Source organism: Lytechinus variegatus, chromosome 7 (assembly GCF_018143015.1).
Source record: "Lytechinus variegatus isolate NC3 chromosome 7, Lvar_3.0, whole genome shotgun sequence".
NCBI lineage: Eukaryota > Metazoa > Echinodermata > Echinoidea > Temnopleuroida > Toxopneustidae > Lytechinus > Lytechinus variegatus.
In genome coordinates this window covers 16712710-16736556 of record NC_054746.1, presented here as the reverse complement: position 1 = coordinate 16736556, position 23847 = coordinate 16712710, and the positions used below count along the sequence as shown (strand labels likewise).

The following is a 23847-nucleotide window of genomic DNA, read 5'->3' as shown; positions in this document are numbered from 1 at the left end:
AATTTGAGCAGTCTTCCAGAAGAAATAATAATCTTTGGGCTTTTTTGACACACAAATTTATGACGGATATATATATCAAAGTTACTACAGGTGCAGTTATGGTATGGTAATGCAACATCTGCTTTGCCCTCATGAAAGATGCTCTTCTGCCGACTTCTCTGATGATATGAAGGGAATGGTTAGAGTTGTGATTTGTTTGTTTCTATTTGTATTATAATTTTTTATTTAGGTATATGTTTATTAGATTAGATTGAGGTTTGAAGCTCAGGTTTATGTTAGGCTTAATGTATGCATTTTCAGTAGATACAATTGTTGTAGGAGCATATGTCTTGGAACCACAGTTATACCTGTATGAAGAAGAATTTCAAGTTAATCTGAACATCAGACATTGTTCATCATTCAAATATTTGTGGAATTTGTAACACCACGATTGGCATTACAAAAAAAAAATAATTCATGATTTTCAATATATCATTCTCTCCTGCTACATGTACTATAACGTGGAGCGTTGAGGCCCAGTGGATTAGTCTTCGGACTTTGAAACAGAGGATCGTGGGTTCGAATCCCAGCCATGGCGTAATTTCCTTCAGCAAGAAACTGATCCACAATGTGCTGCACTCAAGTTCAACCCAGGTGAGGTAAATGGGTACCGGTAGGAAGTAATACCTTAAAAAGCTGTGTGCGCTATGAAAGCCTAGCTTAGCCGGGTAATATAGGAGCGCCTTGAGCACCTAACAAGGTGGATATGTGCGCAATATAAATACCCTATCTTATTATCATTATTATAATATCAATGATTTTTTTTTGTACAGGTCAAATTGCATAAAAGAATTTATAGCATTGACTAAATTCTTGAAATATTCAAACAGTATTTGGACAGAACTTTCACCATCTAAATAGTACTTCAACTAAACTCTTTCATTAAAAGCTCTAAGGTAATAGCCCTGCATTCCTTATTTAGCTGAGGGATCATGGCTGAGTGGTACCAATGATAGCGCTTTACGATGGAAGACTCTTTCAGGATCAACTTCTGCCAAGATGACTTGTAATCCCCAAGAATAAAGTAAGTCTGTCCAACCTCTAGGTTTGGACATCGGCAGCGGCCAGACCGCGAGTACTGTGAGATTGAGATCCTGCGTCCTGCGTGTATGGCAGGAAGGTCATAAGCTCTCTTGTGGAGTTCGTCAACAAAGATATTCAGTCGCAATTCATTGTTGAAACGCTGCACCTTCCGGACTGTACCCGTTATCACTGGAAATGAGGATTGATCAAAATTGGTAGAAAAAAAACATGCTATTGTCAAATCTTACAAGGAGCTTATGTTCAGTTCCAAATCAAGCCCAAGTTCTTTGATTAAACACAAACTCGTAGTTGAATTGCATTCAGTGGCAACTCAATTTCATTGAATTGTCCCGTTACACTCAATTTGAAATTAAAAGTATTAACTTTCTTGCCATGCCCAATAAGTCACTCAATTAGGAAAGATGAAAAAACTTGGCCTAAAATGGTTGTTGCACTGTGGTTCATGAAATTTAAAGAAAAGATTTTTGAAAAATAGAACAAAGACTTAGGTGGATGGTGAGTTTTCATTTTGAATGTAGATTCAGCTTAGATAAAGTTGAGATAACATAAGAATTGTCTAGTTTGAAGTTTGCATTTCATTATGCTTTATAATATAATTCAGTGATTACTTTCTTATTATGCAATTGCACTAAAATTTTGCAATCAGCATGAAAGACAGAACATAAAAAAATATCAAGCATATTTTCACAATAAATTGCAAATATCAAGCATATCTCTTTGTATAACCACCCCTTCCTGACATATCAACTCTTATCTTTAACATAAAGATTACTCTTCAAAACCTTGAAAATACATACCAAACTTTGCATCGCAGTATGTGGTATTGTCGACCTCCAAGTAATCTCCTTTGCATTTCTTAGGGCACCTGAGGTTTTCTGAATAGCAGGATCGAAACAAGAACCTTCCGTTTTATCATTGCATCTTGGAAGAGGTAGATTAACATAGCGTAGATGTTCATAGTGATGCAAGCTGGTTGGCATGGCAACAAGAAGATGATGTATAAAGAGGAGAGCTAAGCATAGCACAGCCAAGTGATATGGAGGATGCAGGGTCACACATATTGCACTTCCTGTTGGTAGGGAATGGGGTAGAGGTAATGATCATTTTTAAGCAAGCTGTATATATATATATATATTTATTTCAAATTCTAAGTGAGCTTCAGGAAGGAGGGTGCAGTGAATTAGGCAATATGGAAGGAAAGCTTAGAGGAATAGCAGGAAAGATATCTGCATTATTGAGAGTGATTGATGCATGTGTTGCCCAATAGTTCAAGAGGGACCTACTACTACTGTGCAGTGGGAGTATAGTATAAAGTTGTACACACATTACAATCTTACATCCCCGTCTTTCTTTTAATCTAAAGGAAACCAACCTCTCAAAGGATGACAAAATCAATTAGTTACAGCAAGTCTGTAATGATCAACCAATTAAACCATTAAAGGCCATTTGGTGAATTCTAGTAAGGTGCACAAGCAGGTTTCTATAACATCAGCAAATCAACACAAAGCTGGTCCTGGGATGAGTCTCAGTTGGTTTTGAGTCATCCATAACATGTTTGGATACCTTTTGTCAACTCAAATTAGGTTGGAGCTAGGGAAAATAATCAAAATTGTGCTTCCAACACCAACACCAGAATCAGTTATTGTATTACATAGATTAATACAGATCCAAATCAGTAATACACGTAGATCTAGATCAAACAATCAACTCCTGACTAGAACTGAAAGGATCACATTTATCAGTTATCACATCAAATGAGGTTTGATGTTGCCTCTTCTTATAAGGTGCATTATTAGGCATGTGTACACATAAACATAGTTTGAATAATGCACACACTAGCATATTTTTCTGACAATGTAGATCCATGTAGAAGCTAGCAGTATGATCATAAAGCCAATGCTGACTCAGTTGGAAAATCTACAAACTATATATATGAAATACTGTTTGTTCTATCTGTTAAATAAGTAAGGTTTCACATCCCCTAAAAAGCTATATTTTTCCCCCTCAGCACTGTGCCCTTTGGACAAAATAAAATCCTTTTTTGAAAAAAAAAAGTCTGCTGTGATATGAATTGTCATATCTCACTTGATAGGCAGTATTGATATAGTATTTACTTCTCACCTACGAAAATCTAAGACCTCATGAAAGCTCATGTTGCTTGCAGGTTAGTATTTCATGCAATATAAGCTTTTGACTATAAGAACATGCAGTGCATTCATTGGTGTTAACAAATATTAGTGTACATTCTTACGCATCAAACTGACACTATTTATGTCCCATCGAAATATATCACAATTTAAAATGAAAAATTTACTGAATAAATGAATTCATCATAAATTACAAATGTAAATAGCAAAGATGGGAAAGCTTAGATGAACGGTAGCAAGGAAGAAAAGCAGCAATTACAACAGAAGAAGAATTTGACAAATTTGATGTTAGAAATGTTATATCAGGCAATGAAATGCAACTGCTTCAACATTTTATTTTGTTTCGAAGGGGAAATATGAATTGCCTTTTGCCTTATGATAATTTCTTAAGATTCATGCAAGTGATTACAAGCCCCCCCCCCCCTGCTTCACATTCCAAAATGTATGTGAAGCATCACATAGGGCTGATTTGGAAATTATTAGTCTTAAATAACAAGACTAATAGTCTTTATTTTATACGAACCAGCAGCCTTAATAGCCCCAATTCAAGCCCTCATGAGATGGCCAGGTTTATTACCCATAATGCAACATCCTGAGCAATGTAGTTTTGTAATATAGGCCCACTTGACTTCACTACTCAATGCATTCATATTACAATTAATTGTTTTACCAGGAGCAGAAAGGTTACCCTCTTCTCAAAAACATTTAAGTTTCTCTACACAAATAGAATTATAAATTAAATCATCCTCTGTATTACTATTAATCATATTCAAAGGGGTTATTTAAGACTAGCAATTTATAACACACAGTCAATGTGAGACAACAGTGTTGGCCAGATTACTCCTGCTGCAAAGCATTAAATTTTGAAGAATGGACCAAAATGGTTTTACAGGAGTAAAAATATCCTAGGACTTTATCCTATATTTCACACTGAGGAAATCATCAATGAATCAAAAACACAATCTTGATTAATACCTGTAGGTGATGGTTCAAATGGTGTGGTAGGACCATGAACATCAACATCTCTGATATCTTTAAGGCACTTCTCAGGATTTCCTCTCCTAAAACAATCGGTACCAGAAAACGAGGTTTAAGAATTCACATCATAGTCATAGGGATCATTACTGCTTTCTGAATATTAGACAAAAGGTACCCTCTCCAGTTTTAATGTTCCTAATTCGATATTGTGGCTACACTTTTTCTAATCTACAAAGCAAAGTTTCATCATCTTTTCCAAAATATTTAATATTTTAGGAATGGTTGTATCAGATGGAGTTATATATTGATGAATCAAATTTCTGACATGATACTCAGTCCATTATCATGTCAGAGCATTGGGCAAAAACTGAGGAACTAGTTTTCTCAGGAACATTGTCCCTGATTTATCGTTATGAAATACATGTACTGTTACAATGGAAATAAAGTAAGACTCGTTAAAACAAAATGTTCTTGCACCTTTTCAATCTAAGACCGATGTGCCACGGCTCCTGAGCATTCAGGGGAAATTGAAGAAGTTGTTTGACACGCAAGATTTGCAATGGAGTGATCAACCACCTGTCAAGAGGTATAAGAGTAGCATTCCAAGCAAAAAAAAAATGAAAGTTTAAACTTGAATAATCAAAACCTGAATACTTACTTTCGTGGATCAATTATCTTGAAGACTTTCCCTTGAGGTACGGTGGTCTTGGCATCACTCGTTGACAGAAGATACACCTCACCTACATTTAGTCATTACAAAAAAAAAGTAAAACACAAACCATCTAACAACATCCATTGAAATAGAGTATTAAATCAGAGTTTGTCTCCCACATTCAACCGTAAATTTCTTTGCTTATGACCAGTCACTATTCTAGTTGATTCAATAAATCATTTAAAAAAAATTTAAGAATGAAGCTAAAGCATGTGTATGCCTTTGATTAGCAACAAGGGTAACACCAGCTTTCAAAGCCTCTACAAAGACTTCGTAATGAAAATTGAATCCCTACAGAAAGAATGAGCACAATGAATTGGTTTTAAACGAGGTAAAAGTCTGGCAAGTGTTTTGAAGTAAAGAAAAAACTACTTGCCCAAATATGGCAAGCAAAATTCTTATGTAGTGCAATGAAAGTATATTTTACCATACTTCACAAGCAAAAATACAGGGGAGAGAAAAAAAAAGTGTGTCAACAACTTTTCTCTTTTTTTGCAAGCCAATACGTTTGCCAATTGATCTACACACATAAGGGACCTGAAAAGCTATCTCTGAAAAGATGTCTCCTTAATGACTGGGCTATTCAATGAAAATTCCACCTTCTTTAATCCATACATTTGACATAATTAAGACTTTACCTGCTTCATCCTCGCCGAATGAGAGGATATTCTTAGGAAAGGATCCCAACATGGACCCAGTACAAACAGTGTTATCTCCGAGGCAGAATTCTCGACTGTTCCATTCTTGAGTATATGTGTTCTCAGTTAATTCAAACAATCGCCTGTAAAAACAAAAATGAGAGAAAACATGAAAACAAAAGAATGAAGAAACCAAGAGTTAATTTCATGAAAGTACACAATATTGCTGTTATACTTACTATATCGTACATCTCAAAGTAATGATTACTCACAATTTTTTAAGATACAAACCAAGAGTTAATTTCATGAAAGTAGACAATATTGCTTTAATACTTATTATATTGTACATCTCAAAGTAATGATTACTCACAATTTTTTAAGATACAATCTATGTCATCATATAGCTCAAATTAGTTTGACTGGTCTTTGAACCCCTTTCTCATTTAAAAACCTGCTTCACAGAAACAACCATCAGTACGACAGTCATTTAGGTGTGCGTGGTTGCTAATTCAACACACAAGAGAATTATTTTTCTTTAAAAATCAAACACCCTAAGTTTGTGGACAAAAAAATCACCTCTGACCTTGACTAGGAAACACATTATTCATTTTAATATCATTTATTAATTCTAAAACCATCTCACACAAGTTTGATTAAATTTGACTAAATACTTTTCAAAATATTTTCAAAATATAGAGTAGTTAATCTGAAATGGTCTGTTTCAAGAAAGGCTCCCTATATCTCCATCGACAACATCATTTTCAAGACAAATGTTGGTCGTCAAATTTCATACAGATCTTTTCATATTAAAGCAGTGTCAAGTAAACTGTGGAGAGGAGAGGTAAATTATACATACCCTGACACATAATCTCCGAAGATGTATTTTCCATTTAGGTTTGGGTATTGACATCCTCTGTACACATATCCACCGATCACAGATTTGCCAACAGTGTGAGGGTATGCATGGATGGGCAGAACTTCATTCTCTGTATGGGAAGGGGGGGGGGGGTAAGAATGAAAATACAACAAACATTTTGCAATATTATGCTGATAGTGTAATGAGCAAAATATGATTTCTCAACAAAATAGTAAACCTGTACATGACATTGTCATAACAATATCATGTTCATAAATTGTTATCATCTACTATCAACAGGTTAAACCGCTGCTCAGAGAATAAGAACTGAATAATTTGCTAACAAGTAACAATATTAACTGAATATGGTGAAGTGTTTAATTTCCTACAGCTTACTGATAGTACACATATAGCCCTAATTGCTAAATCATTAACAAAGAGTACATGATTTGAATATAAATCCACACAACCTTTGAGATTTCCATTTTAGAATTTTGGGCCCAGTGGATTAGTCTTGTGACTTTGAAACTGAGGGTCGTGGGTTCAAATCCCAGTCATGGCGTAATTTCCTTCAGCAAGAAATTTATCCACATTGTGCTGTACTCAACCCAGGTGAAGTGAATGGGTACCCGGTAGGCAGAAATTCCTTGAATGCTTGACTGCCTAGGCAACCAAGCTATAGCTGGGGTAATAATAATAGCAGGGCACGCTGGGAGAACAGTTTTCAGAACTGAAGTGGCTTCCCTGAGTAAATATACCTATATTATTATTATTATTATTAATTATTTTTATTATCATTATTACTGTGATCTGATGAATTTTCAAAAAATGTTTGTTTATAAAGGAAATGAAATGATAAAGAGATTATGTGCTCTTACCCAGCCAATCATTACACATAGTATTATCATAGCATGAGAATCCTTCTTTTCCTCTCCATCCATAGTTGCCTCCCTTCTCAATGATATCAATCTCTTCATAGCTGTGTTGGCCAACATCTCCACAGAACATACGCCCTCTTCCTTCCCCCGTTTCCCTGTCCCCCTGATCAATGGAACAACGCCACATGTTCCTTGTGCCATATGCATAAATCTCATGACGTCTTTCGCTGTTGTTGTAAGAGACGAATGGGTTGTCGGGTGGTATGGCATACGCGAGTCCATTTTCTTGCTGATCCACATTGATTCTTATCACAGATCCAAGAAGCTCGGCCCTTGGAAAAGATTGGAGAGAAATAAAATTTTGTCTCCGAAAAATCCGCAACAGACAGGAATGTTTACAGATTTAATGGTAAATTTGTAGATAATGTCTGATTAAATTTGCATTCAGCAATTAACATTATTGTACATTATAATCTTTTGAAGCTGAGGGAGCATAATATTTTTTAGCTTCAAGTTTTTATCAGTTGAAACTATGAGATTGGAAGGTTCAGGTTTATGAATATTCATTACAGGTTTAGTCTAGATTCAGAAATTAAAATGCTTCAAAGTGGTAACATACTTTTCTATGGCCAAAACACAGAATGCTTGTTACCATTAATGTTGAATATTACAATAATGAAATTTAAAAAAATAACTACGTCTACAACTGCTATTTATTTTGCAATTAAAACAAAAAATTATGAATTATTTCATGCAATGAATTTTTCTTGATTGAGTGAAGAGTATGTCAACATACTTATTTAAACTTACAATAACAAAAGGAGTGCGGGATGAAACTTGTTATCATTTTCCTATTAAAATCAAAGATAAAATTATTCAATAATTCTTTTGAAGAGGAACATTGACAGAGAGTTAATCAAGGAATATTAACATTTCAAAAAGAAATACTTACAAATTTTGGGCATTTCCATAACGTCCGAATGGATCTCCCCCTCGACCACCGTCACCAAGAAAAGCATAGAAATAGCCCTGATCATCAAAGAGCATCTGACCACCATTGTGATTACCAGCAGGCTGCTCAACATCAATGATAATCCTCTCTGTTGTCATGTTAACCCGGTTCGAATCATTAGACATGGTTTGAAATTCACTTATCCTTATGATCTCTGAGGAAGCTAAAGTGGTAGTGTAATAGACAAACAATCTGCTGTTGTTGACAAAGTTTGGATGAAAGGCTAGTCCAAGGAAGCCCCTCTCATCCCCTCTTCGACTTGATGTTAGCACGGTGTCCTGGATGTCAAGGAAAGGATCATCCAGTCGTGTGCCATTCCTGAGGTACACATGGACTATTCCTACTTGTTCTGCTATGAAGAGGCGGTGTGTTTTGTCGTTGGCATGAACAGCAAGGAGGGGGTTGCGCAGCCCATTGGCAAATTCTTCAAAGCACAGGCAGCCGTCTCCTCCGCCGGTTCGTGCATCCCAAGCCAGGTCATCGAGAAATGTATCCTGGAGGATGTTTGGGTAACAATAGTCCATGTCACCGATTTCTACAGCAGCACAAAATGCGCTCTCGCCTGCATTTTGTGCTTCAATGAGTGCTACATCATCTGTTACCAAAGGAATCACCTCTGGACATGTATTGTACAAAGAGGAGCAGTACGCCCCACACAGACCTGGCAGTGCCGTCTTACGGTGTGTAGTTTCTGCATCAAATAAATGAGCCGCGTATGGCGAACATTCCTGACACAAGATATCCTTCAGGTAATTTCTGCAGTCATTGGAGGCACTCTGGGGCAGGTTTCTCTTGAGCGCCTGATACCTGTCCCGGATGGCTTCATTCTGAACCTGTGTACAGCAACCAAAATCCTTGTAACCATCACAAAATACCTGGCTATCTGATGGAAGCTCAAATGGTGGGTAGAAGTCAAGGCACTGTGGATGCGCAAGGCTGGAAGACAGGTATAATGCTAACACAAGAATACTCAGCATCATGGTGATTCTTACCTCTGAAAGACTAAGGGATGAACTAGGAAAACAAAACAGAGAAAAGATAGAATTTAGACAATTATAGAAAGGTGCCACAATCAAATGTTCTTTTTGCCAGGTAGAATAGTGATCTGAAAACCAATTCAGGCCAGTGTCTGTGTTTGATTAGACTCTATACAATTACAGTTTTACTAGTACAGACCAGGAAGTAAAGGTCATAAAGGGGCTAAACAGACTGAGCAATGTTGTGGTCAATAGATTGAGAAAGGAAACTAGCACTATCACAGGTCAATGTGCCAGTTTAATATGTACTAAAATGAAAAAAATATGGGCTATTGACATACAATTTTTTTTCTTCAAACATTCCAGAATAGGTTATTGCTGATTGAACAAATATTCAGAAGTTGAGGGGTGGGGGAGGGATTTTCGGAATAAAAAAATAATTGATAAATCATATTAACTTTGAATCTGCTCCAAAAATTATACATTTTCATAAAATCCACAAAATAAGAACACCAAACAATGTTGTTTACGTAAATTTAAATACCCGGAAGTAGGAATTCTAACACGTAATATGACGAAAATTCACTTCGGATGATCAGAAACTTCCACTACTATTTCGGCGTTCTTTAGCCAATTAGAGGTGGGCATTTAGCTTCAATCTATTATCTAAGTCTCAGTTACAAGCTCTGTGATTGGTAGAAACAGAAACTGTGTCATTGCCACATGCATTCATTCACAAATCCACAAACCACGCTGCAGCTCTTGCTGAACTACAAGTGCCAGAGATATAAGCAAAGGTAAACAAGCTATGCAAATTGTAAATACCTTGTCATTTCGATTATATTTTATAAAAGATTTGGAGTTAAATACAATTATTCAATCATATTTGCTCTGAATCACTTCAAAAATTATGCCTTTTCAGAAAATCCACAAAATATGAAAGCCAACAATGTTGCTAACATAAATTTAAATACCCAGAAGTGAAAATTCAAACACGCAATCTGGAGAAAATTAACTTTGGACTGTTTTGGCAGTCCTTCAGGAAATCAGAGGCGGGTTTTTTTGCTTCCATCTATATTATTCTCATTTATCAGGTCTGTCATTGATTCAAATACTAAACTGTGTCATTTGCATTAAAAAAAATCCATGATAGCAGAGCATGTAAATAGGGACAAAAAGCAGGTTTCTCAAGGGCCACAATTGTGGCCTTTTGACCCATCTCCCACGGCCATGATCGTTGCCCGTCGCAGTTTACGGGTTAATACGAAGCTTTCGATTGTCTGCGACTGCAACGTATTCCTAGTTCACCGGAAGTGGTGACACCGCTTGTTCAGTGTCACATTCGTACATTGATGAAAACAGTTTCGACTTAATCGACGTACCCGTACTGGGCCCGCACCAGACCAAAGCATACCTGATAGCGAGCGGGCCGTGGGCCGATGCCCCGCCAGAGATTCAGGCGCAGCATCACCCTACAAACCAGTGGGGCGACTGAGGGTGCAACACTTCCACTCTTGCGCAAAAAGCCACAAAAACACAGTTGTTTGGAAATAGAACATCAATTACCTATCGGATATGTAGTGTCTGAAAACAGGACACACTAAATCTAATGGAAAAGCTGGTAACAAGCAGTAATTTGCAGTTACCAGCCCTGCTGAATCAACGAAACTTGAATGTTGATGCGGCTTCGTTCATTTTTGCTAAGCTTGGATGACGTCATCATGCACGAACTAGCGCTCATTCGAGCACTATGACACCAAACGTCAAAACCCTCAAATACGAGTCACAGATTTGGGCAGTTAACGAGAAGGCTCATCACATAATGCTTCGCGCAAGCGCAGTGCTCCCAAAATCCCTTAATCTCGTACGTCCACATGGCTCGTCTCAGAAAACGAAAGGTCTCAAATGTCTTTTTTTTTACATGACATGTTGCCTTTTTTACCAAAAGGTGACACAGTTTGTCACTGGTTTTTGAGAGCGAGTATTCATCACCTGACAGTAGTGAAGTGTAGTGGAGACTACACGAACCATCGCTTGAGGTAGCTTCTAGCTAGCATAGCGGGAAGAGGTCTTGACTTCAATTACAACAAGGTGAGTTATTAGTATCAAACAAGGTATGGTAAGCAACATTTGGCAATACTAAAATCCATGCCATAACCACTCAAGGGTTCATTACATGCCGCCGCGCACAGAAAAATCAAGCCATAGAAGTCGTGTGTTGTGGAACCAGAAGTAGGTGTGCAGCACGCGCGACCCACTAGTTAGAAATCCACTGCCAAACACAGTTCATGAAATGAACCGTGTTTGGTATTAGAACCTCGCACCCATGGGTTCATTTCATCTCGCGACACATGAAAATCTAAATGGGCTTTTGCCCAAATAAATTATAACATTAAAGGTCAAGTCCACCTCAGAAAAATGTTGATTTGAATCGATAAAGAAAATCAGACAAGCACAATGCTGAAGATTTCATCAAAATCGGATGTAAAATAAGTTATGACATTTCAAAGTTTCACTTATTTTTAACAAAATAGTTATATGAACGAGCCACTTACATCCAAATGAGAGTCGATGATGTCACTAACTCACTATTTCTTTTGTTTTTATTGTTTGAATTATACAATATTTCAATTTTGACGAATTTGATGATTTGGACCTCCTTGCCTAAAGCACAAAATATTATTATTAAATTTTGGAATTCCACATGTTTAGGGAGGAATGAAACTTCATTTCACATGACAGTGAGGAGAAAATCAAAATATTTCATATTTCATATAATAGAATACAAAAGAAATAATGATTGATGTCATCAGTTCCCTTATTTGCATACCGACCGAGATGTGCATATAACTGTTTTGTGAAATGAATCAAAACTTTAAAATGTTGTAACTTTCTTATTTTACTTCCGATTTTGATGAAATTTTCATTGTTTTGCTCCTTTTTCACGGCGTCCAGACAAAACCTTCACAGGATGCCTATTTGGCCTGTATTTCAGAATTTTGAACAAAATATAGTTGAAACATTTGAAAGTGATGAATTTTCATCAAATAACTAACAGATGACGAAGCAGAGACAACAATAAAATCAACAGCTGTAAACTTTTGCAAGTTCTGCGGTGATTTGCTAACCCAATACATTGCAAACAAACTGGCCTTCTTTCTGTAGCAGGCTATATAGTAAGCTATATGATCTGAGCAGATTCTCAATGGTGCAAACAATCTCACATGATAAACAGTTTTTCCACCAAAATAATCACAAAATCGGTGGGAAATGTTTATAATTATGATTTGGTGATGTAATCGGAGGAACGTTGAATTTTCATATTACGTTTGATCTAGTTTTAGCTTTTGAGTCTTGTTGTGATCGGTGCGAACTTGAAATGGGATGGGAGAGATGCATTTGTACGATGCCGCAATTTTTCACTATCAAATTTTATTCATTTCTAAAACATTCTATTTTTTCTAAATAAGTTTAAAAACACAAAATATTTTGTTAGATGGGATTTTTTTGTTTGTTTTAAGTTTGAACTTTTTTTCTGTCTTTCTTTCCTATCCTTTTTCCATATATATATCTTTGTTTCCTGATCCTTTATCTCTGTGTTCATTTTTCTCTTTCCTTTTTTGTCTCCTTTTTTTATGTCCTTTTTTATTTCATTTTTCTTTGGTTAAACTTTTTCTTTGCTTCCTTCCCACTTCCTCTTTTTTTTCTTCTCATTCATTCTCTCTTCCCTTCATTCTTTCCTCCCTCTCTTTCATCTTTTCTTTCATTATTCATTTTATTTTTCCTTCTAATTCTTTTCCCTTATTCTTTCCTTCTTTCCCTCCTTTCCTTCCTTCCTGTTTTTCTTCTTTCTTTTTTGTTTCTTTCTTTCAAAGAATGAAGGAAACATTTTTCTTTCCTTCTTCGTTCTTTCCTCCACCTTTTTTTTCTTACTTTTTTTCCTTTCTCTCCCTTATTTTCTCTTTCAGACATTCCCTTTCTTTCCTTCTTTATTCATTTCAAAGAATGATGGAAACCCATTTTCTTTTTCTTGTTCTTTCTTTCATCATTTCATTTTAACATTCTTTTATTTTTTCCTTCACTAACGAACGAGCAGAATATTGGAAAGTGCCATGAAACATGCAGCTAACAAAAAAAAATAAAATAAGTTATCAAACACGAATTTTTCACCAACATCTGTTTAGATTCGATATAAAAAATAAAAAATAAACTTAGAATTTACTCATGATATGATTACAAGAAGAAAAAAATCACACAAATTTGTTTTTACATCATTATAATCAAAGATATCTTTACCCATCCGGTGCGCGTCCGGAATCATGATGCAATTTGTCGCACGCAAAAATAATCGTTTTTCGTGGAGGGGTATGCGGCAAGTGCGATGCAAAGAAAACGGTCAGTAAATATAAAATAATTTTATCATATTCATAATATTTGGAATAGCAAGTGAGAATTTTTCTTGATTGTATTTCCGGAAGTTGTCATTTTTAAAGCACTGAAATAAAGGTGTTCAGCAAAAGGATACACTGCCATACATTGTCGATTGGGAAAGACTTCCATATGTCCCCTCCACTAATTCTAAAAAATACTTCTCCAAAACCCCCTTCTTTCATTCTCTTTTTCTTCTTTTTTTTCTTCTTACTTCCGGCTAGAGCTTGGATTCGAACCTCTCACTGCTGTTAGAGGCATCTTCTGTCTGTCGCCTTACTCACTGAGCTAGCAGGAATTGTTGAAAGCCATGGGTTTTATAACAGTTATATGTGTATGTATTTTGAGTTTTTGACAGACGTGTATCAATCAGGTATGATTATTTATGTCTGGGACCAACCTTTAACGTCACCATCCGAAAGACGTGATCAGGGCTCGAACCTCTGCATCAATTTGTAACTTCCCACATCTTGGATTACAGGCGCACGCCACAACGGCCAGTTGTGGCATGCGCCACATACTGATATTACGACTAGTCTACTGGCGGGCAGTCTACTCTTCAAGAGTATCAGGTAATTTATTTTTCTGACTATACCGATGCCATTGCATTGGGAATTGGAATTACACACACTTAAATTTTTGACGGAATAAAGCCATATTTCGGTATGTATCCAACTTTTCCTTCTTAAATCTCTTAGATATATGCTAGATAATTCTTGATAAACCTTCTCCATATTTTTTTTTTCAATTTTAGTGGAGGGGACATACGGTCATGGAAGTCTTGCCGTCGAGGGTCCCGTATTTCATTTTGTGAAATCTGGTCACCCTGCTCAACAATCATGACAATCTATAGTGGGGGTAGGCCTACAAACGGAAGTTTTTCCAAACGGCATAATCGTGATATAGTCCCCAAATCCAAAAGTGGGGATCATTAGAATCACACCTACCAGAACGCATGAAAATCACTTCCTTTCTCCAGAACACAGTCCCCAACTCTCGCACAGCTCTGTAGCAAAATGATAACACACACAAATGAAACACACTGTATATAAACACTAGGGTTCTCTCCCTATTATATACTCGTGATACAGTCCCCACTCAATGGGAAATCAAGTTCGATTTTCACGGCGGTGGGGACAGTTTAAACAGTATAGTATACTCGTGATCCAGTCCCCACGCTATGGGATACACAGTTCGCTTTGTACGCAGTGGGGACGGTTCCAACAGTATAGCTATACTCGTGATACCATCCCCACGCTATGGGATACACAGTTCGCTTTGTACGCAGTGGGGATAGCTCCAACAGTATATAGACTCGTGATACCGTCCCCCCCACAACATCAAAGCGTGCTCGTTCAACAAGAGGATGGGGACAGTTTCCCGATGCAACGTGACAAGGATAAAACACATTTGGGTATGGTTGCGGATTTGGGGGAGGGGTGGGAGGGGGGTGGGCGGGGGAGGGGGGGGGGGGAAGGACTTCAGCCCCTTCCTTTTTCCAAACATATAAACGTAAAAATATGACCATAAGATTGTGATTTACTGTGCATCAGTTTCCAATGTAATGCACTTTACCCACAAATGTAATAATGAAGCACAAAAATGCAGTCTTTTTCCAGACCCGGTTAATTAAAAATTATAATACAAGTCCAAAGTCTTTTTCCAGACCCGGTTGTTTAAAAAATTATAATATAAGTCCAAACTAAGATACCATAATGATATTCCAGTGGAATAAAAATTAAAAATAGAGTTTAGTCTTTTCTCCAAACCCCGATATTCCAAAATTATAAATAATACAACAACAATAACAGTATAACTATAAAGACAGCCCCCCACCCCATAATCTTATTAATGCTGGCTAACATGGACATATTTATAGCACAGTCTTTCAGCCAGACCCAGTTATTTTTTTCCAGAATAACGCTAATAGTAATAATAAGAATAAGAAAAACTCAATATCTAAGACCAAACAATCCTTCAACCTAAAAACCTATTTTAAAAAGAGGTTTTGAGCGTTTTCTTTATTCCAGACCTAATCAATTTTCATAAGATATGAAAAAAAATCTAAAAATGAATATACTACTACTAATAAATTTATATTATTATGAATTGAATACTAATAAATTAATATAATTATTAATTTATTAGTAGTAGTATATTCATTTTTATTTGAAAGATCTGGGTCTGGATGTAAGACTACGCTATATTTCCATGTTATTTAATATTAATAAGAGAGTGGGGATCTTTGTTACTTTTTGACTCTTTAAGAAATGATTTGTAAAACTGGGTCTGGAAAAAGACTTTGAACCTATAATTTTTTAAACAACCGGGTCTGGAAAAAAGACTTTGGGCTTACATTATAATTTATTAATCAACCGGGTCTGGAAAAAAAGACTTTGAACCTATGTTATAAGTTTGGAAACAACCGGGTCTGGAAAAAAAGACTTTGGACTTACATTATAATTTTTAATTACCGGGTCTGGAAAGACTTTGCATTTTTGTGCTATATGAAGGAAGTTCTATAGGATTTTAGTTTAGAAGGATTACATCTGTGGACGATCAAAAATTATTACATTCGTGGGTAAACTGCATTACATTTGTGGGTGCAAAAGGAGGAAGCTGCACATAAAATCACAATCCTATGGTCATATTTTCACGTTTATGTTTGGAAAAAGGGAGGGGCTGACCCCCCCCCCCAACTTCCGCAGCCATACCCTAAAATGCTTTATCCTAGTCACATTGCATCGGGAAACTGTCCCCATCCCCTTGTTGAACGAGCACGATTTTATTTTGTGAGGGGACGGTATCACGAGTATGATACTGTTGGAGCTATCCCCACTGCGTGCCAAACGAACTGTGTATCCCATAGCGTGGGGATGGTATCACGAGTATAGCTATACTGTTGGAACCGTCCCCACTGCGTACAAAGCGAACTGTGTATCCCATAGCGTGGGGACTGGATCATGAGTATATTTTACTGCGGCAGCCCGAACACGTACTGTGTTCGGGCTGCGAACAGCTTCACCCAAGCTCACCGGATCCGGACCGGGTCGGCCAAAAGAGATTCGGGAATTTAATGATTATTAATTATATTGTAAGAAATTGATATGAAGGAATCAATACATACTTACAACTTAAGCCGGAATATTCACAATCCTCAAAACGAAGAAGTAATGTCCCAAAACTAGGCAAAAATGGAGGGATGTTTTTCCGATGTGCATTAAAAGTCGTTTGTACAGGAACCAATGGAGGATCGATGTAGCCTTTTGACGAGGCAACGGGATAAATTTGATTTTTGTCAGCAAACAGGCGAAAAAACAAAAACAAACAATAAAAGAAAAATATACTTAAAAATAAAATAATAATTGAATATGCGTAATATGTGTGAATTTTAGTAAGTTCATATGTTCTTCAGATTTGCCAATAGCACTAAAGTCCATATAGAAAATATAACTTAAGGCCCCGACAAAAGGCTATCATTCGATGCGTCGGAGAGAGATTTACATGAATATTCATGAGTCTAGTTCCGTAAATTCTTGCTTTTCCCTTTGCCTGATAACCAGTCAACATACGGCTTTGGTTTTTTCTTTGAAAGAAATAACATATTTTCTTTTGAATTATTTGTTTTTTCTTTCTTTCTCCTTCATTTTTTTCTTTTCTTCTGTTCTATTTTATTTTCCTTTGCCCTTTTTTTTATTCTCGTTATTTTGTTCCCCTACCTTCTCTTCATTTTTGGGTCGGTTTTTTTTCTTCCCTTTTTTTAGTTTTTGCCTTTGTTTTTCTTTTTTATTCTTTATTTTTTTTCTTCTCTTTTTTTGTCTCTAATTTTCTTCTTGTCTTCTTTGTTTTCGAGAGATAATACTCATGGTGTCGTACTACAAATTTTTTATCATTATTATTATTATAGAAATCTACAGATATAGGTAAATAAACAAGCGAAGAAATAAATTAATACTCATATATTAAAGGAATATTTTCAGGGGCGTACCCAGAATTTTCCATGGGGGGGGGGCAAATTGGTCTGCCCAAAAATTTGACAAGCAAAAAAAAGAAAAGAAATTGTCTTCAACCAGAAATAAATGATTTCGTACCAGAAAAAAAATTGACAAGCAAATAAGAAAAAAAAGGTCTACAAGTTCAAAAGAGGGGGCACTTGTGGCTCGTCGGGATCAGTTGTGATTCGTCATGGGGGCAGGGGTACGTCCATTGCATGAGTTATGACTCGTCAGAGGAGGGGGGGCAGTCTACCCCCCCCCTCCCCTCTTAGGTACGCTTGTGAAAATATTTGTTGATCAAAATTATTGAGTGATCAGCAAATCATCTCTTTAAGATATTGATGCCCATTTTCTGGAACCCAGCAACTGAAAGGTCTGCGCTGACTTAGCCTAGAATCTAGAGGACTCCGTGATGTGAAATGATTTTAAAGACATTATCACGGAGTCCAACAGTGCTGGCTCCCACATATTTTAATTTTGTTCTTTCTCTCTTGTTATGTTTTCCATTTTATTTATTTTGTATACTGTGCATGCATGAACCATTCTGTCAGTTTGAATTGTATGTTGTATGTTTTAATGAGAATTTAAAATAAATAAATGAAATGAAAATATATGCAAATCTCATTATCATCCAACAATTTTCATATACTATTGATGCTTATATCAATATCAATTTGTAATTTGTTTGAACGGAGATTATAAGATGATCATGAAATATGATTATGTTTGTTTCTAGATTTAATACTATGTAATCTTTCATCTTGTTGGCATTCTTTAAGCCTCAATCATTGAGTATATAAATCTCTGCGGGATAAGTATAGGCCTGTAATTACAAAGAATTGAATTACTCGTTACATATAGGATGCATGAATTCGCCGGGAATCTTGCTTATCTGATTGTTTTCCTGGCATCCAAGAGTATTGGCGGCGGAAGCCAATAAATTTAGGGGGTGTCCACCTGAAATTTTGGGATGGACACATGTAAAAAATAGGACAAGCGCCCCAAAAAATTTTTGAGAAGCAAAAAAAAAAAAAAAAAAAAAAAAAAAAAAAAAAAAAGGTCATCAACCTAAATTTTAGGGGGGACAAGGGGGTCCGTGTCAAGGGGGTCCACGTGAATTTAGGGGGGACGCAGGAAAAAAAATTGACAAGCAAAAAAAAAAAAAAAAAAAGGTTATCAAAACAAAATTTAGGGGGGACCGTCCCCCCCACCTAAAATTTAGGGGGGACACGTCCCCCCCGTCCCCCCCGCTTCCGCCGCCTATGTCCAAGAGGCGCTTTTTTCGAATACGTCCCGTTCTTTATCTTAATTGTTTTGCTTATAAGAATTAATGAATAATAATGATGACACTAAATCAGCTTATCTATATTTCTACTGCAGTACCACTGAAGTATTGATGCAGAAATCAAATTTTGTGATAGATTTTGTCATAACATCCCAATAAAAGTCAGGCCTTTGTCATGAACCTTTTCCATTTTTCTATAACAAGTGCGTCGCAAGGAGGCGGTGGGGTGGCCCCCGGGGTGGCTTTCCCATCCTAACGCCACCCCCCCAAAAAAAAAGAACATGAGAAATGGTGAGAGCGAAGGGGAAAGCAATGGCGAAAAAGATAGCTTTGCGGGATTTTCTTTCTCTATAAATATTTGCTTCCGCGCAAGTTTGCGAGGAAATCATGAAAATATAGTTTTCTCCTTTGTTTACCTTTCCCCGTTTTCCCATCTCGGCTTAATGCTATTTTGTTTCGTTGCGGCATCAAGTTTTTAAAATAATATTTGGGAACGGAACTTGTATTAAGATTACAGGTCAAAGTAATATATTTCTTCAAATTGATCAATACCAACTTTTCCGATCCCTAGGTAAGGGCGGTAAACTATATAATAACAATGATGCCAATTACTCACAAAGGCTACTTCTTCCGCTTTTCAGCTCTTTACTAGTGAATTTATTTGGGGCCGCAGACGGCCTTATCATGAGCATGTAAAGGGGCAGTTATAAAAATTGTGAAAAAAATACAATATTACTAGATGATGGAAGTTCATATGTCATCAAACTCCTGTCGCCTATTTTGCGCCATTAATTTGATATTTTGCATGTCACTTTTTGTTCCTAATCATTCAAATACACTGTTAAAAATGATTGAAAAAACGCTGTTTACGACACGAATCACACAATTGTTTAAACAAGTATTTAAAATCTTAAACAACACAGTATTGTTATATAATTAAATTCAAATATCAAATATTAAATTCAAATGTTAAATTGAAATATCAAATATCAAATATTAAATTCAAATATCAAATTATCAATAATTAAAGCTTGATTGTTTAAGATTTTAAACACTTATTTAAAATGTTTAAACAACTACTGCGCAATTCACACAATAGTGTTGTTTAAATTATTTTTTGACAGTGTAAGCACTTCATAAAAATGAGCTCAATTAGGGGCGGAACCATGATTTTCAAAAGGGGGGCAAATTTTTCCAATGAAAAATTTGACGAGCAAAAAAAAGAAGAAAGGTTTTCCAACCAAAATTAAGGAAATTTCGTCCAGGAAAAAAAATTGCTAAGCCAAAAAAACAAAATGAAAGAAATCTTTTTAACAAAAAAAAAATTATTTGGCCCGAAAAAAATTTGACAAGAAAGGGGAGGGGGCACAGTTCGGTTTTAACACCATTTTTAACATCACAAATTTTCATTATGCTTCTCAAGGGGGGAGGACGAGCCGGCTTTGCCCCCCCCCCCCCCCCCGGATCCGGCAGTGAGTTCGATGTTTTTAATGTGAATTTGACAAGCAAAAAAAGGTCTTCAACATAAAATTGGAGGTCGTTTCGTATCAATTTTCTTCAGAAGGGGGGCGATTAAAAAAACCTATGCTACTGCCATGGTGATTAGAGATTATCAAAGCGGCAGAATTTTTTTTTAATCATAATTATTTATTCTTTACAATATCTTGATATTTATTTTAAAAGGAGGCAAAGTTGTTTTTAAGTATGTCCTTTCATTTAAAATCATATTCATTCCTTCCTAATTGCTATAAAAAGTGAAAAAGATGAATAACATTAATAAAATCAGGATTCATATTTAAGAAAATCGTTAAGTTATTCTAAATGTAAAATTAGAATCTGTAACTATTTCTTTAATATCTCATAATCACAAAGGGAATAATCATAATACAGACTAAGAGTTTCTACATGATCTAGATATCTCTTAATATAATTATAAAACACAATCATGCTATTCGTAAATTTTATTTGTTCAGTAAATAAAACACACACACACCAAGAGAACAGTCATGCTCCCCCCCCCCCCTTCCCATAAACAAAGCATAAAAAGGATGAAAAGGAGAAAGAAATATAAGTTTATAACAAATGACAAATAAAAAAATATATATTATAAAAACACAGAATGTAACAAAATAGCATTATATATGAAATACATTATAATGAAAAAATGGTATTGAATTACATGCCTAAATCACGATTTAACTGAATCGAGGCGACTTGCCGAAAGTTTTGACTTACATGCATATTCACTAAACTGTTTTGTAAAGGCAGAGACGTCATCTTATGAATATTTATATACGCATGCGCAGAAACTATTTTCACGTTCTTCAAACATGGCGATCTCGCGATTGGAACAAAAGTCCGAAAATTGACGTTCTTTCGAAGGATTTCTTGGAATTGTATACATCAGTTTTAATTGGAAGTTAAGCTGATTTAGGAACAGTTTGTTTAGGTAAGGTTGTTATTAATCGTTAGATTTTTAATTCATTATTATCACCGGTTTTCTAATGCCAAACATTGCGAAGTTTTGTACTCCGGTGAGAATACATGGTGGAACTCAGGACCCCGACACTGTCTGAAGACGTGTCGGGGACACTGTCTGAAGACGTGTCGGGGTCCCCGGGCAAGAGTATACTATACTGTTTAAACTGTCCCCACCGCCGTGAAAATCGAACTTGATTTCCCATTGAGTGGGGACTGTATCACGAGTATATAAATAGGGAGAGAACCCTAGTGTTTATATACAGTGTGTTTCATTTGTGTGTGTTATCATTTTGCTACAGAGCTGTGCGAGAGTTGGGGACTGTGTTCTGGAGAAAGGAAGTGATTTTCATGCATTCTGGTAGGTGTGATTCTAATGATCCCCACTTTTGGATTTGGGGACTATATCACGATTATGCCTTCCAAACTATCAAGAATATTAGGAAAAATTAATCCCTTTTTTCTTGACATTGACTGATGTGAACGATCATATATTTTCATATTCTATTTCAAATCAGCAGATCTAGGCCTACATCATACATGAAAGTCTACATGTGGGACCACTCTGCCGTCTCACAGACACAGTCACGGTTATTATTTGTAGGCCTACCTATAGCAGGTCTACCGTCTAACCTAATGTTACGTGTAAAAAAAGTACCGGTAATAACCGTAATAACAAATCTTACGTCGACCACTGAATAATGGTTCAAACAAATATTTAAAAACGCGATTCAAATCTTTCTTACCAGATAGTTCGTCATTCAGCGGTACGGTAGGCTTGGGTACGGTGTACGTACAGCCGCGCCGCTGCTGCGCTGGTATCCGCAAGCGCAACAAGATAAATTGAAGATCGACGATCGGATCATGAGCTGAGGGGGGTGGGGGCGTCTCAAGTCCAACTTGAGGACCGTACTTTTAAATAATCTACATAAAATAATTGGATTCTGGTCTTGAAAATGTTTAACATGTTTTGAAAGATGACAGACTCATATCACAGGGGGAAAAGAAAAGTTGTTCTCGTTGACGAAAAGTTTGTTGTAAAAATACCAGAAAAGATCAAAATAATGAAGATTTTACATCCATCAAAGATTAAAAAGCTTTAAGTTTTTTATTCGTGACGTCATATACGAACAGCTGTCCCATATATGCAATATAAAATTCATGAATTTCATTATTTCAATGGTTCATAACTCGTAACAAGCCAGCTCGGAGTTCCATTGTACGCATCAGAAGGTCATTTGTAGTTTTGATATGGTGGTTTAATATTCAACGAGATATTCAAGCATTGACTTTGATGTCTTTATCATTCATATATTCTTTTGAATATCACAGCTCCACAAAAAACAATGCATCCACTAGAGGTGGGTATTTCACAGTTGGCCAACTACATTATTATAACAACATGCTAATGCAAAGTAGAAATAAAAAAAATACCTTCATAGAGTGTTCATTGGTGTGTTATTCTATAGTCACCTGATGATAGATCTATTCAATTTCTGCATCCTGCTATGCAAGGCATGCTTTCATAATACCTTGCTTTGAAATCTGCCTATCATACTGAAATAAATAAAAGCTCATTTGACCAAAATTGCCCATGAGGTAACTCCGAACTGGTCTTATTTTGGTTTCAGTCGAGGAGCCGGTGTGAAATAATTTGTCTATTCAATATACTGAAGGTACAATTTTTTTTTTCTTTTCTAGAAAATGCTGTTGCATTTATATTTTCACTACACTATTTAAGGATTTTTTTTTGGTGGTCAAATTAGTCCTGGGGGGGGGTGCCAGTCAAATATATTGCTGTACACATGCCTGACTCCCCCCCCAAAAAAAAAAACATGTTTAAAGGGGTGTTTTTCAGTTTTGGACGTGGGCCACGTGTGCACTCGTTAAGGGTATCAAAAACAGAGATTTTCAAGAAAAAGGGTGGTTTTGAAAGACAGGTCAATTGCGAGGTCAAACATATTTAGGGTATTTTTTTTCTCCAAAGCTTCCCCCCCCCAAGATCATATTCTTGCAACAACTTGTTTAGGGGCCAAATTGTGTAAATAAAGCCTTCGAAAAAACTTGAGGGGGTTATTTTGCACACAGAGAACAAATTTGTTTAGGGGGTGTTTGGAAATAATTTGTTCACGCATGTGCACAGCAATACATTTGACTGTCCCCCCCCCCTTGGGGGTCTAAGTTTGGGAGTGGCATTTCGGGTTATTGGACTTAATATATGAATTTTTAAGAATTTGCTTGGATTGACTAGTTTCAAGAAACATCAAATATACTGCTCTTCAAAGAACCATATTGCCATCATCTAAATACTCGCGCCAATATGATTCGGTTGCATCAATATATTTGATGTTACCCTCATCAAGGCCACTCAATATTGAAT

The 23847-nt window shown here is 36.2% G+C and overlaps 1 protein-coding gene across 3 annotated transcripts; it reads right to left on the bottom strand.

Moving 5' to 3' along the window:
• Nucleotides 1–736: 736 nt before the first annotated feature.
• LOC121418580 (HHIP-like protein 1) lies at nucleotides 737–22254 on the bottom strand. Of its 3 annotated transcripts, none has more exons than XM_041612516.1 (9): nucleotides 22214–22254; nucleotides 8245–9318; nucleotides 7293–7624; nucleotides 6415–6544; nucleotides 5559–5701; nucleotides 4867–4948; nucleotides 4206–4291; nucleotides 1881–1958; nucleotides 737–1251 (listed from the first exon to the last, which is right to left on the bottom strand). In XM_041612516.1, exons 2-9 carry the CDS (start codon nucleotides 9282–9284, stop codon nucleotides 905–907), a joined length of 2238 nt encoding a protein of 745 aa, XP_041468450.1. In that variant the 5' UTR covers nucleotides 9285–9318; nucleotides 22214–22254; the 3' UTR covers nucleotides 737–904. The 3 variants fall into 3 exon arrangements, with proteins under 3 accessions (XP_041468450.1, XP_041468451.1, XP_041468452.1); XM_041612517.1 differs by having other exon boundaries at nucleotides 1162–1251; nucleotides 1881–2155; nucleotides 4200–4291; XM_041612518.1 differs by having other exon boundaries at nucleotides 1162–1251; nucleotides 1881–2152.
• Nucleotides 22255–23847: the final 1593 nt, after the last annotated feature.